Below are 15,872 nucleotides of genomic sequence, written 5' to 3' on the forward strand. Positions count from 1 at the left end.
GTGAGTGGAAGGAATGTGCCACAAAGTACTAAGTTTCGACTCACTAGTGGGAGGAATATGGGATGACAAATGACCGTACCATAAGTTACCTGTTTCAGATATGTTCATTTGTTGGTTCACGTGACGAGCTTCCTTACCAAGACGACTGTGGGTGGCGACTTCCTCCTCGTGAGAATCAAGAGTAAATTCAGGATCAGCTATGGAAATCTTACTCTGGCTAGACTCACTAGACTCGCTAGACCTCTCGGAACCACTCGAGGGACTAGACTCGAAATCGCTCGAGGAACTAGACTCGGAATCAGAATAAGACATAAGTGTTGAGGGTAATCAGACAGAAGAAAAAGAGAACTGACCCGGAGGGGGCGTGAAAGAATAATCAAAAAGTCGCAAGGATGAGGCGGTGACGAGCACAAGTGTGGTACACGCTCGCGCGGGGCGAACGTGCGCTGTCGGAGCGTGTAGGGGCGCTCGCACAAGCGTGGCGGAGGCGCTCGGGCGAGCGTGGCGGAGGCGCTGGAGCGATTGTGTGCTGTGGCTGGGCGAGCTTGCAGCAGGCAGGCGAGGCGCGCTGGGGTGTGCTGGCTGAGCGCTCGTGCAGGGCGAGAGGCGCGCCGGGCGAGCGCACATGGGGGTGAGGCACGCTTGGGCGAGCAGATGTGCGGGCGAGGCGCGCTGGGCGAGCGCTCGTGCGGGGCGAGATGTGCGCCGGGCGAGCGTGGCAGGGGCGGCGAGGCGAGGATAAGGAGGGGTAGGGCGAGGGCTCGTGCGTGCTGGGCTGTGGGGTGAGGGAGCGAGCAGGCAGGCGAGGCGCTGGGGTGTGCTGGCTGAGCGCTCGTGCGGGGCGAGAAGCGCGCCGGGCGAGCGTGCGGCTAGGCGAGCGCACGTGGGGATGAGGCGCGCTTGGGCGAGCAGATGTGCGGGCGACGCGCGCTGGGCGAGCGCTCGTGCGGGGCTAGAGGTGCGCCGGGCGAGCGTGGCAGGGGCGGCAAGGCGAGGAAAAGGAGGGGTAGGGCGAGGGCTCGTGTGCGCTGGGCTGTGGGGCGAGGGGCGAGCAGGCAGGGCGAGGCGCCTCTCTGGGGCGAACAGGCAGGGCGAGGCGCGCGAGGGGCGTGGCAGGGGCAAGGGGCGAGAAAGAGGGGCAGCCAGGCAGGGCGAGGGCTAGGCTGCGCGCGGAGGGCTAGGGCGCGCTGGGAGAGGCTACGCGTGGAGGGCTAGGGCGCGTTGGGCGTGGTTGCGCGTTGAGGGCTTGGGCGTGCGCTGAGCTCGAGCCAGGCGGTGTCTAAGGTGCACGTGAGAGCTGTTGGGCGAGACGACGGCTCAGGCGAGGCGGCGGCTGGAGCTGCGGGCGAAGGTGACGGTAGGGTGATTTTGAAGCGGCGCTAGGGTTAACGCGCAAGTGAAGTGTGGGCAGGGAAGAGCTGGTGAATGAATTGCAGAGGAAACTTTTTGTGGGAGAAGTGAGAATGAAAGGAGAAGACAATCTCTATTTATAGGGGAAGCACGACCAAATCTTTCCTTTCAAATCAAGATTGCGATTTGATATCGATCCTCGCGACCTGACCGGACAGGTCGATCCCCGTAATTTTCGCAACGGCAAACATCGTTCGTTAACGACAAACCAAATAGATTTTTCTAATGCGGTATGCTCTCATCGCGGGTAAATCGAGGACAACCCAATCAATCGAACCTTGAACCTACAATTCAGTTCGACTCGGGAGAGGGAGACTGATGATACCCCATGAATGGGCCCATTACCCCTGGCTCATCCCTAACCCAAATGGAAGACAGGCTAATCAAGAGCCCAGGTATTATTCTATAAATACCAGATTTGAGCGTATGATTTTTCATTCACTATATTGTTTTCAGCATCGCCCTTACCTGCTCCCCCATATATCCTCAGTCTCTGATTTGAGCGTCGGAGGAGTTACGTCAGGACACCCTCCTGGCCCCCTTCTAACGGTCTTATTTGTGATTTCAGGCTCAGGACAATTTCAAAACATGCGTCTAGATTAGTGACACTCGCCGGAATCGAACCCTAAATTTCCCGTGAGTATCATGGATAATGAAAAAATAAGGAGGAATCAATTCAATGGCAGATTATCCACAACATATTTCTTACATCTGGAATCGCTTACTTTTGTGTTAGCGAACAAGTTATTGCCACCAGACCTTACAGTGCTTACATAAATAATGTGTTCCATTTAGTAGATTTGTGTTAAAACATCAAAAGAAAAGGGTGGAAATTCTCGTACCTCTTTAGTCTCTACCATGGATAAATAAAATAAGAGAAGGAAAGTTATGATTAAGAATCGAGAATGTGTCGTTGCAGAGTGGATAAAAAATTACAGGCTTGGGACGAAGTTCATCTTTTAGGCGACAACTTCGGGACTTTGCTGGTAGTAGTAACTATATACAGCATCAACTTCTCCCTCCATGCTAGAGTTTGATGGAGCTTGTGATCTAACTTTAAAGGACGCGAAGCTGAGCCAGGAACGCGGCACAAAGATCAAGAAACAGAAACTGCGGCCCCTGAACTCTCTGAAGGTCCATCAAGTACTTCTCTTCCTGAGTTTTGTAAAGCTGTAAAATAGATTTTGAGAAGTTAGACGACGATCTTTTGCATAGAGTCGACAGGTAAAAACGCCAGTTTCAACTTTCATGTCATGGACTCGTGGTTTGAGTTCTACTTGTTTATAGATGCATGCAAATAATTCGAATCTAAAGATTTTATGCATTGGTAGGTTTCATTAAAGCTACTTTAACATTATGATTCTAATATAAATCATGTAAAAAAAGTGAAAAACCATCACCTGAACTTCGAACTTGACGACATTGGCCGACCCAACAGCACCATCATTACCTATAATAGCAGAATAATCGCCAAAATAATTATTATCGAGCATGGAATTGTTGATCATTCCTTCGTGGCAACCAGGTCTGCTTGGAATCCACCTGCACTTCATGTTGTAAGGTCCAACCTTTTTCCAGTAGACATTCAATTCTTGCAGAGCTTTGAGAACTTCTGTCATAATCTCACGAGGATGGGCTCTAGACTGTAAGAAAAATCCAAAGCTCAACATAAGTATAAAGAAGTATAATAACAACATCAAATGCACGATATGAGGGGAATGTGGCGACCCAAAGATTCTTCTCCGGATAATAAAGAAAAGGAGTATGAACTCGGACAATTACCTGATATTATGACATTAACTCGTTTTCTTTCAGGCAAGAAAGCTTCATGAATATCCCCCAAAGACAATGAAATATAGAAGATGCCAACTAACCTGGAGTCCAAGCGCCCATCTCTTGTCAGCAGGAAACTGTCTTCCTCCAAGATGCTGATAGTCGATTCCGGATAGCCGTTGCCCGGCAGGAGATGGTACTGTGTCACTTGGATTCATCCGATCATTCCCGAATTCCTACAGATATCAGGTGTGATTATACATAAATAGTAGGCAAACTGAAATATGAGAGTTTAATGACGTATCGAAGACCAAGATTATTGATTTCAAAAAATGCAAAATAAAAACAGATATCAGAAGCAGGTCCAACTCCGTAATATGGGCATAAAATTAAAAGGCATACCAAGGATTCTTGGAACTCAGCTCCAAGGTAACCACTGAAAGCTCGACACCGGTTGTCTAGCAGCAAATAGTATGTTACAGTACCCTAAAATATGGTAAGAAATCAGAAATTTTCAACCTCAATATGTAAGGTGATAATATCATGAAATTAACCTCATTTTGAACCCTGTTTCGAAGAGAATCAACGAGCGCATTCCGGTCAAATCCCGTCTTGATTACTTCCTGAAGAATCTCTTCATCAATCTGCAAGTGATAAAAATCCTTGAATTAACAGAAAGAGGTTTTTACAAGCTAGAATTTCAATGCATGGCACTAAACTTACAAAACAATCCTGTGGATTCAAAAAAGTACCAAGAAAATTAACTATTAAAGAAGGGAGAATGAACCCCTTGCACCATAGAACAACGAGACACACATGCAGCACAATGCAGAAGTTGAATGGATACTGGAAATACAGTAAGTTACATTTCTTTATGTTAAGCAAGTTAATTAAATGGACAAGACTATAAATCAGATGAAGCAGAAACTTCAATGTGCAAAAGAAAAACATAACCACTGCAAATTCCATAACCTTTTTAGCTTGTTGTGCCGTATCCGGTGGTGGCACAGCCAAATAACGTGGCAGATGAGCTTGGAACCAAGGGTGTGCACGAATATCAGGTATAGTCATTCGCTTCATAGGGTCAACTATAAGCATTCTTGGAATCAAATCTCTTGCACCAGCAGATAAATGGCTGGGAAGGGTATATATTCCACCCTACAAACAATTCAAAGAGTGTGAGAGTGACTTTCGAACATAATATTAATACTTACACATCACTTCACTATCATAGATATTAGACAGCTAGAGATAGTTTGTGCACTATTAGATATCAAACCATCAAGGAGAATGATGATTTAACAGTTGGAGTCAAGGACTAATGCCTTCTATTTCACATAAATCATTTCACTGATCGAGGAAAATTGTGAAACTAAGTTTACTTCCGAGGAAACTTCTCAAGTAAAAAAACCATGTTTTACATTCAAAGCTAACTGGTAACAAACTGTGAATCCTAAAATAGTGACTTAAAAAATCAAGATCCCGAGCATTTTCTAAGCTTGGGGCCTGATGGCAACCTGTGTTTGTGTCATGTAGAAATCAGCTCCAACTAGCATATTCACATCTGTGAAGGCTTGAACTGTTTTAGATAAAGAAATAGTTGCAATAAATGTGATAATCAAGATCTTGGTCAACTTTATCACCTCATCTTGCAGGAATCGAACAAGAATTTCAACTAAACACAGACGGATCCAATATAACACAATAATCTTGAACAAAGTTGACATAAAGAGTCAGTATGAATGAACCTTTATTTTTTTGAAAAGGTTAGGAATGTTTTCATCATCAAAAGGAAGGGTGCCACAGAGAAGTGCATATAGGATGACACCACAACTCCAAACATCCACCTCTGGCCCCGCATATAACTTCCCAGATATAACCTGTGAACAAATATCATAACCACTCAATTTCCATTCTCCTCTAAAAATGACCTCAATTAAGATTTGTTAAGTGTACAAAAAGGAAATTTATAATTCTTGATCACCGCTGATACTTTTTATCTAGTACCTCTGGAGCGGCGTAGTTGGGGCTTCCACAGCTTGTCTTCAGAAAATGGCCATCACGCATAATATTACTCAAACCAAAATCTGCTATCTTGACATTGCGTTTAGAATCCAAAAGCAAGTTCTCTGGCTTAAGATCTCTATGAACAACCATATTTCTGTGGCAATACTCAACTCCAGAGATTATCTGCGATCATTAGTATATTGTCAAAGTTTCTAAATACCAGATAAAAGCATGGACAATAGTGTAATTACACCTTAAGCAAAAGAAATTCAGATTTCTACACAAAAGAGGCATCCTACCTGCTGAAAGAAGGTGCGAGCTTCCTCCTCATTCAGTCTGCCTTTCTCCACAATATAATCAAACAATTCCCCAGACTTGACATACTCCATCACAACATATATGTCTGAATGTGTTTCCACGACCTCATATAGGCGTATAATGTGGGGATGCATGAACAGTCTTAAAATTTTAATCTCTCTTCTAACTGCAGAAAACCAAATTGACATTGAAGAAAGTTGGTAAGGTCAACCACCGAGCTTGGTACAGCAAAATTAGAACATTTAGGCATCATAGCATTTCAAAACAAGAAGAGTACAAGTATATAACTACAGCTTGTTAAAATTATTTACACGGTTCTATGGTGCCACTTAATTAAATCTTTTCATACATAATTACGTCGGTATAGAATTTTGAGAGAACCTCAACCTCTATTGATTTATTTATTAATTTGTTTGTAAAAATGCGGTTTTAAGGCATCTCCAAATAGTTGAGCACATATCTATGAGGGGAAAAAATATCTTCCAATACTAGGAGGTTCAACGCTAACACGTAAGCCATCTATCCAATATTAAGATTATGCACAACCAACCAAAAACCTTTATCATGATTCATGAAAAAGATGAGCATAACACAAAGCACTTTAACAGTGGATTCTATTACTCAAGTTCTCCAAATTCACTCGGAAATGAGATTCTATGGCTTAAGTTCTCCACAGTATAATATGTTTTGGCAAAATGAAAAAATCAGAATTTTGGTTCAGATCTGCACAATATTATAGCAAGCAAACTAATCTATCTTGAAAATGTTAAATTCTAAAGGACCAAACTAACTTTCAGGAGATGCAATGTTGGCCATAGACTTCGCCATGCCATTAGCAGAAGGTAAAGAAAATATACTCTGCTTAAATGATTAGACCAACCTTTTTCTTCCATATCCATGTTCTTTATTTTCTTACGGTTGAGGATTTTGACGGCAACTCTGTGCCTTGTCAAAGTATGCTCAGCAATTTTTACTTTACCAAAAGAGCCGATCCCAAGAGTTTTCCCAAGTTTGTAGTTCTGCAAAAAGGAATCCACGCTACTACCATCTTGGGTTGATCCATCCATATTCCTGAACATATGAAAGATGTGAAATATAAATCAGCAGAAACACGGTTATTTGGCAGTCTATTTTACCCTCCAATTGAAATGTGTTCGGTAAAATTGTGAAACACGCTACATGATCCATATGTGCATTGGGAAGAAAAAACATGTTTTAACGAGTAAAATAAAAACCTTAAATAACAATTAAATAGCTAAAAACTTAATCTGATTCAAAAACCAGCACATGCCACCAAGAGGTTAATTTTTTTTAAAAAAAATGGCCCAGAAATCCTCCAAATGCATCAAGATTCAAACTTTTATCCTAAATGATTCAGTTAAACACCTCTAAACAATTTAAAACACAGTGTAAGAACACTAATTTAAAGCTAATTTATAGCAAAATCAAGCTGCTGATGCCAAATTCACCAAGTAAACATCACCCAAAAAAAATGCATCACAATATCCTGGTTTTATTTCAAAAATATATCACTTCACCCCCAAAGGCTCCCAAATTTATTCGAAAATACTTCACTTCACACCCATAGGCTCGAATCTTGATAACTAAACTAGTATTCCACTCATACTTTAACCTGCAACAATTTTCGCATCCCAGACTTAAAAATTTGTGGGAAAACTACAAAACGACGAAATTTAAACTTTATAACCATCAACAAGCATAGTAAATATGTATTCCATAAGTTCCAAGCCTGCCCAATAAAAGGGTTCACAAAATATAAGCAAGGAACACACACTGTAACAAGTATAACGCAGCGACTATGCTAATTTATAGCTGGTTTATAGCTAAAACAAGCTATCGATGCCAAATTCACCAAGTAAACATCACAAAAATTGAGTTCATCGGAATATCCTAATCTTATTCTAAAAAAACTTCAAATACAACATTTCACCCCTAAAGGCTCGAATCTTTATAATGAAACTACAATTCCCCTCAAAAAACAATTGTACACCTACTTTAACTTGCAACAATTCCCCGTCCCAGATCTAAAAAATTCATGGGAAAAACGAAAAACCACAAATTTTAAACTTCATACCCACTAACAAGCATAGTAAACGAAAATTTGATAAATTCAAAGCCGGCCAGAAAAATGATTCAGAAAATATAAGCAAGGAACACGCACTGAAACGAAAAACAACGGGACCCAGTTGAAGTACAGACGGACTAACAGAAACCCACTGCATAGCTAAGGGAAATTTCAAATAATAAAGGTAAAATAGAAATTTTAACTCACAAATTTCAAGAAATTTGATTCAGTTTGTAGTTGATGGATTCCTCCAATGCGGGGAGAAAGGAGAATTTATTTGCTGACGTTGAGAGAAAGCTCAGCGCCATAGTTCTTATTATTTACATATTTTTTTGGGGACTAAAGTTAATTTACAGTTATATGAAAAAATATATAATTATTTTGTTTTAATTTGTATTTATTGTTTGGACAATGATCCAATTATATTTAAATTTTTGTAGTTGGTATATGTGAATTTTTGAACTTTTGCATGAATGAATAGTTTTAGCAGTTATATTAAATATACGTTTAATTTGTTTTTGGGAATATGAGTAGTAATGATAATTTGAAAACTAATTTGTTTAGATTATGAGAGTATTTGAAAAATTGTTAGTAATTAGTATTTAGAGTGCATTTTTTTTTATTGAAAAATGGTCATACCAAAAAAGGAATGACAAATTTAGTTAATATTTGAGTCACATTCTTTATACTAGTGCACCAACGCACGCAACCATATTTTTTATAATTAATTTGATTTATATTTAAATTAAGATTTAAATATAATTATAAGAAATAATGAGAGACTACACTGTAATTTTGATATATATTAAAAAATAAATTGAAAAATAAACTGTAATTTTGATATATATATTAAAAAATAAATTGAAAAATAAAAAAAATTAAAAAATGACTTCGGTAAGATTTGAATCTATAACCTTAACACCAAAAAACAATGATTCTATCCATTGAACTACATATAACTTGCATTAAAATTTTAACATTTTATTAATATATATAATTATCAAAACAGACCATGAAACTAAAGTTAGTTACTCTAAGTATCTCAAACTTAATAAAATAGTATAGATAACCCAGAAGATAGAAATTGTTTTAATGTATTTGATGGTATCAAAATTGTTTTTAAAAATTTAGCAAAATTCTTTTGCAGATGGTAGAACTGCAAATTTTGATATAAATTTTTTCATAAAAATCGTTCCACATACAGAATGCTTTCTGTTTTGCCATTTTTCGTATGTGAATTATTAATTAACCCACTTCATTCACCTACTCTATGTCATCGAATATTTCTTTTACCCATGAGTTCTAGAAAAGATATATTAAATACTTCATTTATGAATTTTATAGTAATAGAAATACATGTCCTACGTAGACATAATTTTTTGTATGTTAAAAATATATTAGAGTGTCCAAATGGAAAACCACCCACTTGCTAATTCACAAACGAATGTTTTTTCTAAAACTTGGTAAGAATATTTTAAAGTTGAATTTATTTATTTGGTTGATTATTTTTAAATACAGCTTCAGGATTCCTTTATTTATTTCTTTTAAAGTGAGGTTCCTTTTTTTTCCTTGTTCTAACTCATGCCTCGACCGACCCATGTTGATGCATTGCCATGATTGCAAATGAAATCATATATGTGAATAAACCTCTCAACCAACTGGATATAAAAGGTAATAGAATTGAACTACAAAGAAACATTACAATCTACATCATCGACAAATTTAAGACACTACAAGGTTTTCTTTTTCACAAAAACATATAAAAGCCACACATGGTAAACAAAAGAGAAAATAAACAAGATGCCAGTATGGGATGAAGAGGCAGAAGGCTCAATAATCAGGAATCGACGAAAAGCGATAGCCTTGGGCACCTCTCCATGAATAGTACGCTATTCTCGTCTCATAGAATCCTGCAATTGTGAAGTGAGAGGTAAAATATAAGCCGGGCAATCACGAAATCAAACAAGGAGGTAAGGATGAAGAATACATGAATCTAAATTTAGAAAGATGATGATTCTAAGGAAGTACTTGATAGTTGATACGCCATGGAAGTTAAGTTCATCAAAAGGTAGTTCAAATATTGATAGAGTGATGGTCATGCACTCACGTAAGAGAGACTACATTTATTTTACGAGATAGTCTAACCAAACTTTAGACAACACATAGGTATTGAACGATGAAATTGAGAATCTTAAGATACCTGGAAGGAAGGTAAGAAATCCAAGTCCTAAAAGGCCATATGCTTGAGATGATTCCCCTTCCATGTGACCGGTCAAGATGAAGAGTGAGAGCAAGAGAAGCAGACATCCAAGGAGGAGCAGGAAAAGTGCAAGGATGATGGACTTCCAAGGAATTTTATCGAAGGCTTTTGGAGTGTAGTTGAATCTAGGATCATGTTGACTTTTGTTTCCATCATTGTCGTAATCATCTTCATCAACAGCAAGACGACTATAGTTGACATTTCGTCTAGAAGCCATATTATCAACTAGGTGTTTGTGAAACGCCACAGGGGTTGTGAAACACACCTTCAGGATAACACAAAAGAGAGAAGCAAAATTAACAATTCTGTTACCTTCTCATCTTAACAAAAACATAACATAAAAAATCATTGAATAGATTAATGATGTCCCTGCAAACAAGAAAAAGAAAGTATGTCCTGACAATAAATCAATAGATTCATGATCCCAGTTAGAAACATTGGTCCCCATAACATCTCGTAAAATAAAACGACCAAAGCCCCATTTCCCAAGAAAAATGCAAAGAAGAGTCATTTGGATCTCGTTCAACTTGTGAACTTCACTTGTGCAAAGATTCGAGAACTACAATCAATACCCATGATTAAAACTTTTCAGATCCTATTTTACCATATGTATTAACTCAGGAGTTGCTAAAAAAAGAGGGTGGTCGAACATAATTCTTTTTCCATGAAGTGACTAACAGCCGTGTCCCCTCGACTGCTAACAGAAGACACCTGTCCCATGAAGGCTGAAGCAAGAACATCAGTAAGACAGTAACTCAATACCAATAGCCAGAAATAACCGGTTTTCTACTTCCATTCACCAATTGATGTCAATCATACGAAGTCAAAACAAAAACATGTTTTTATCCAGCCAAGAAACACAAATTACACTGAAAAACCATACGAAGCACACATGTTAAACAAATTCAAAGCTAATATCATAGTGAAAGCGAACAAATGAAGAGGTAGGCTAATCAGAATATCAGCAAATTTGTAAAAACACACACGCCCCCACCCCCAAAATCCAGAATCGTGTTAATCAAACAAATATTCAGAAAAATGGTCAAATTTTCAACTATAACAACTCAATTCCCGATCAGAAGCCAGCACGGTTCAGAATCCAAATCCAGAAGGCATCTCAAACAAGTCAAAACAACAATTAGACAAAAAAATTCAATTAATCATGCAGAAAACCTACCTCGTATTACGATAATAACACCGCCGGCGGCGCAAAGCTGGACGAGCAGAATTTTGATGTCTCCGCGAACAAAGTTGAAAGAAGCAGCAAGGCGGCGTATTTTAGCCAGGCCAGTCTAATAAAAAGATATCGGGCGGAGAAATATATTTGGGCCGAATGTTATAAGCAAAATATTGGGCCTTGAATTAAGAGCCTATCAGGTAGCCCAAATACCAAAGTCATTTAATCAGTACAATGTCATTCTGAAAGACCAAGGCCCATGGTCCAGCTACCTCTACTTAACTTGGCATAGGCATGAAGTCCGAAATAAATTGTACATTGTTGTTAAATAAATTTCTAGGCAGCATTTGGGTAAGATTTTATTTTAAAATTTTTGTTTGGCTCAAGTTGTACAGTAATTTGAGTTGTATTTGTGTTTTGAGGAATACCAACCACAGTCCAAACCAATCCCTTGCACCAAACAAGCCCTTAACTTGAAATTGCACTTGTGTTTTGAGGAATATCTACTATATATTCAGGGGGGAGGGATGAAAAATAATTATTTGCTGTTTCTTGACAAATTTTTTTGCTATTTTTGTATTACCCTTTTGTGTAATTATCTTTTATGTACTTATAAAATTTTTAAAAAAAATAATCATCTGTCACTTGCATGTAACATAAACATATCAACATGCATTTTCACGTCAGCCTAGATATAACCCAAAAAACATGGATGTACACTCCAAATCAATCCGACCCAAAAGGTATCATCAAATAAATCATAATGCACATATACATTTGAGTGTTTTGGAGTCTTGATAGTGCTAAAATGCAGTGAATTTGAACTTGAAACAGCAAAAGGGAATTCCCCACGATGTCAACTAGAAATAAAATAACAATAGTAATAACTACAATCCCAATCAACCCACACGCAATAATTGTAATAAAAGAATATATATATGCATTTGTTGGGGCACAACCCCAAGAGCCATTATTCATTATTATTTGAGTATGTCTATTGTGAGACAGTCTCACATATCTTTATCTGTGAGACGGGTCAATCCTACCGATATTCACAATAAAAAGTAATACTCTTAGCATAAAAAGTAATAATTTTTCATGGATGACCTAAATAAGAGATTTGTTTCACAAAATACGACCCATGAAACCGTCTCACACAAGTTTTTGTCTTATTATTTATGGGGGACTCTTGGTTATAACGGATCACAAATCCAAGATTTACAAGATTTTTTTACTATATATTATTAAATTAACTTAAAGTGTTTATTTAAAATATTTATTATTGTATATTTACAAAAACTACTGTTTATCGGCTAAATTTTATGATACGGATATCTAATTCTATCCGAATCATGATAAATATTTATTTTTGTATCAAAATTATTGTTTTTTTAATCTAAGTATAGATCGGTTCGACTTATATCACGAATATAGATATATGAAATCGTCTGAAAGGAAAACTAATCTTATGTATTCCAGCCCTTAAAAGATAATATTTTGAACATCCATTCGAGCTCTATATATCCCCACCAATTTTAATAAATTGCCACTATCTTATATGCTTTCATATATTATTGAAGGCTGGGGTTGTGGATTGAACATTAATGAGTCATTGTTAAGGAACTTAACAACAAGACATGATACACAAAGCATTTACATTTATTTTTTAAAAAAAAAATTTTGCAAAAAAAAAATCTAGTTATTATATTAAAATTTAAACTCCAAATATTATTTTTATAATTAATTACATTCCGTGTGTTGTTATAAACATAAAAACATTAGAAATAACCAAATAAGAATTCAGATGTTGCGACTTTAAAAGAAGAATATGTCTTTTGTGAGACGAATCAACACTACTCATATTCATAATAAAAAGTACTTTTTTGAAATAAAAATAGTATCTTTTTAATAGATTACATAAATAGAATATTTGTCTCACAAAATTGATTAATGAAATCGTCTCACATGAGCTTTTATGTTGAAAATAAGAGCTCTTGCTGATGAACCTGATCTCTTCTCCCCTGAAAAGATTCCTAGAATTCCACATGTTTTGGATTCTCATTTTCAAAGAAAAATAATAATAATAATGATAAATTAAGACTTTTCTTGGAAAGAAAAAAATTAACACTACTCATATTCGTAATAAAAAGTACTTTTTTGAAATAAAAATAGTATCTTTTTAATAGATTACATAAATAGAATATTTGTCTCACAAAATTGATTAATGAAATCGTCTCACATAAGCTTTTATGTTGAAAATAAGAGCTCTTGCTGATGAACCTGATCTCTTCTCCCCTGAAAAGATTCCTAGAATTCCACATGTTTTGGATTCTCATTTTCAAAGAAAAATAATAATAATAATAATGATAAATTAAGACTTTTCTTGGAAAGAAAAAAATTAAGGCTTTTCGAACGAATCAAATTGGAAAAGTCAATGTACATTTAAATCAAGGGGGTTTGGTTAGAACACACAAATTGTAAGCTACACCAACTCTCGTAGAAGTGAGTTTGAATTAAAAATAAAAATATATTTGAATTAAAAATAAAAATATATATTTTTATTTTTACGGAAAAAGTTAAATTATTTTTATTAACATCAATTTATTAATATCAAATATTCAGGATAATTAGGTGATTTTCTCATTGAATTATATTCTTTTGTAAAAGATAATATTGGTACTCAATCAAGAGTAGGTCTCTTGTGAGACGGTCTCACGAATCTTTATCGGTGAAACGGGTCAATCTTACCGATATTCACAATAAAAAGTAATATTTTTCATAGATGACCCAAATAAAAGATCCATCTCACAAAATACGACCTGCGAGATCGCCTTGCACAAGTTGAGTTAGAGTAGATGCCCTTCAAGCCAACGGTTGGCTAGGAAATTTATTGACTCAGTAGTAATAAACCATCTTTATTTTTAATATAATTTAACTTTTAATGGTTTCTTTATACTTTATCTGTATACCCATGCAAACAGCATAGATAAAGTCCTTGATTATGCTTTAATACAAATGCATCGTAATTCGATGTTGAAACTCATTTGTAAACACTGCACATTCTAAATTCGTTCCTAGTCAATTCAGCCGCCTAAAACAGGGATAAAGGTCGCTTGAGCTCGAGACTAGCATCTGTGATGTTGTGTACTGCGTTTTTTGGTAAGAGCATAGAGATGTCCAAACATGCAGATGGGTAGTCATATGATGATTATACCGAACAACCCTCCCTCGGACTTTCCAAGTGGTTATCATTCATCGAGAGGATAAATCTGTGGTTATGATTGTACACGATTAGTCCTTACGACCCATGACAACACTGAGGATCTATATACTAGGGCTGTGCTTTGACTCGTTTACCGACTCCAGAAGAGTCATCCGGTGGCGAGGTTGGGTACAGTTGCAACACATATAAGAGCCAGTGCATTGTAGTCGGGGATTCACCGCTCACCTACGGGTGTGGATATCCTACGTGATCTGAAGTAATAATAGTGCATGGAATCTCTGGCCAGAGAATGAGATGTACGTTGGAGAAGGAGTTTTCCAAATAGTACACGCGATGCCACTATTATATGTGTCACATAGTTATCGAATTAATATGCAACCCTCGATAAACCAATGGTTACAGATTCGATCGGGATATATGAGATGAAGGGACCGTACTGTACGTTAATCATAATCGACTGGTTCTTGTAGGCACTATCAGTGATACCTAGGGGATCATGGGGCGATGCTACTAGAGGCTCTTACCATGATCCGATGGGTGCAATCAGAAATGAGTTCTGACATTCTTGATCAAAGTGTTGATGAAAGAATGAGGCTAACTAGGGTAAGTACGAATAAGAATAAATGTTATTCTGAATCACAAGGAGTTGTGAACTCATGACTAGCTATATCTCTGAACCATTGAGGGCCACACAAGCACTAGATCGTTTGTTCCCGTTGAGAAAATAACTTCAATGAGTTGAATTTATATTATGATATAGTAAATTCAAGGAGTTGAATTTATGATAATTAAATTTTGAGAAAATAAATTCAAGGATTTGAATTTATGAGATAGTAAATTCAAGAAGTTGAATTTATGAAATTTGGAGGTGATAAATTCAAGGAGTTGAATTTATAATTTAAATATTAAATTCAAATGTTGAATTTATTGTGAGAATTTAATTTATTAAACTCAAATGTTGAGTTTATTAAATATTAAATTTTGGAGGTAATAAATTCAAGGAGTTGAATTTATAATTTTAAATATTAAATTCAAATGTTGAATTTATAAGGGATTTAAATTAAATGTAATTGGTATATGTATAATGGACTTGTAGGAGTACAAGACCAACATACATATTATTAAGGCTCGTAATTGGACTTTAAAAGATTAATTAATTAATTAAACTAGTTGGACTAGTATAATTAATTGATTAAGTCCATTAAGTATTTAATTTTATTAATGGGCCCTAAGCTTATATATATATATGTGTGTATTAGGCTTAAGGTTAAAAATAATTCATTTACAATTTTTGAAAAAACCTAGCCTCGCACACCTTGGAATTTTTGAAATTCCCCTCTTCTCTTCCCAAAGAAATTCGGCCACCCTCTTTTGAAAACGGGTTGAGTCGCCTCTCGTTTTAATTAATCTCTACACAAAACTTATTCTAATTTTTCAAGTGCAAATTAGAAGATGAACAAATCATCTAGTCGTGGACCTGATTAGAAGAATAAAGAAAAGAGTTCTTGAAGAAAGTTCGTAGGGATTCATCAAGAGCTAGATCCGCCTATACTGAATTAGTTGGAGCCAAATGAAATTATTCATCAAAAGTATAATTCTTTAACATCCTCTGAATGTT

General features: G+C 36.7%; 2 protein-coding genes across 4 annotated transcripts; both read right to left on the reverse strand.

The window, feature by feature from the left end:
- Positions 1-2,063: 2,063 nt before the first annotated feature.
- LOC140986390 (SNF1-related protein kinase catalytic subunit alpha KIN10-like) lies at positions 2,064-7,927 on the reverse strand. 3 transcript variants are annotated; one of them, XM_073454615.1, is made up of 11 exons: positions 7,802-7,927; positions 6,389-6,579; positions 5,490-5,674; positions 5,191-5,373; positions 4,932-5,063; positions 4,156-4,341; positions 3,738-3,827; positions 3,586-3,669; positions 3,285-3,419; positions 2,811-3,053; positions 2,064-2,580 (listed from the first exon to the last, which is right to left on the reverse strand). In XM_073454615.1, the coding sequence occupies exons 2-11, from the start codon at positions 6,573-6,575 to the stop codon at positions 2,467-2,469; spliced, it is 1,539 nt and encodes a 512-aa protein (XP_073310716.1). In that variant the 5' UTR covers positions 6,576-6,579; positions 7,802-7,927; the 3' UTR covers positions 2,064-2,466. The 3 variants fall into 3 exon arrangements, with proteins under 3 accessions (XP_073310716.1, XP_073310718.1, XP_073310715.1); XM_073454617.1 differs by lacking the exon at positions 7,802-7,927 and adding an exon at positions 7,691-7,782; XM_073454614.1 differs by lacking the exon at positions 7,802-7,927 and adding an exon at positions 7,604-7,632.
- Positions 7,928-9,253: 1,326 nt separating this feature from the next.
- On the reverse strand, positions 9,254-11,151 carry LOC140985724 (uncharacterized). Its single transcript, XM_073453620.1, has 3 exons — positions 11,032-11,151; positions 9,795-10,119; positions 9,254-9,504 (listed from the first exon to the last, which is right to left on the reverse strand). Exons 2-3 carry the CDS (start codon positions 10,069-10,071, stop codon positions 9,425-9,427), a joined length of 357 nt encoding a protein of 118 aa, XP_073309721.1. The 5' UTR covers positions 10,072-10,119; positions 11,032-11,151; the 3' UTR covers positions 9,254-9,424.
- Between the last annotated feature and the right edge of the window lie 4,721 nt (positions 11,152-15,872).

The sequence above is a fragment of the Primulina huaijiensis genome, chromosome 10 (assembly GCF_012295235.1).
Source record: "Primulina huaijiensis isolate GDHJ02 chromosome 10, ASM1229523v2, whole genome shotgun sequence".
Lineage (NCBI taxonomy): Eukaryota > Viridiplantae > Streptophyta > Magnoliopsida > Lamiales > Gesneriaceae > Primulina > Primulina huaijiensis.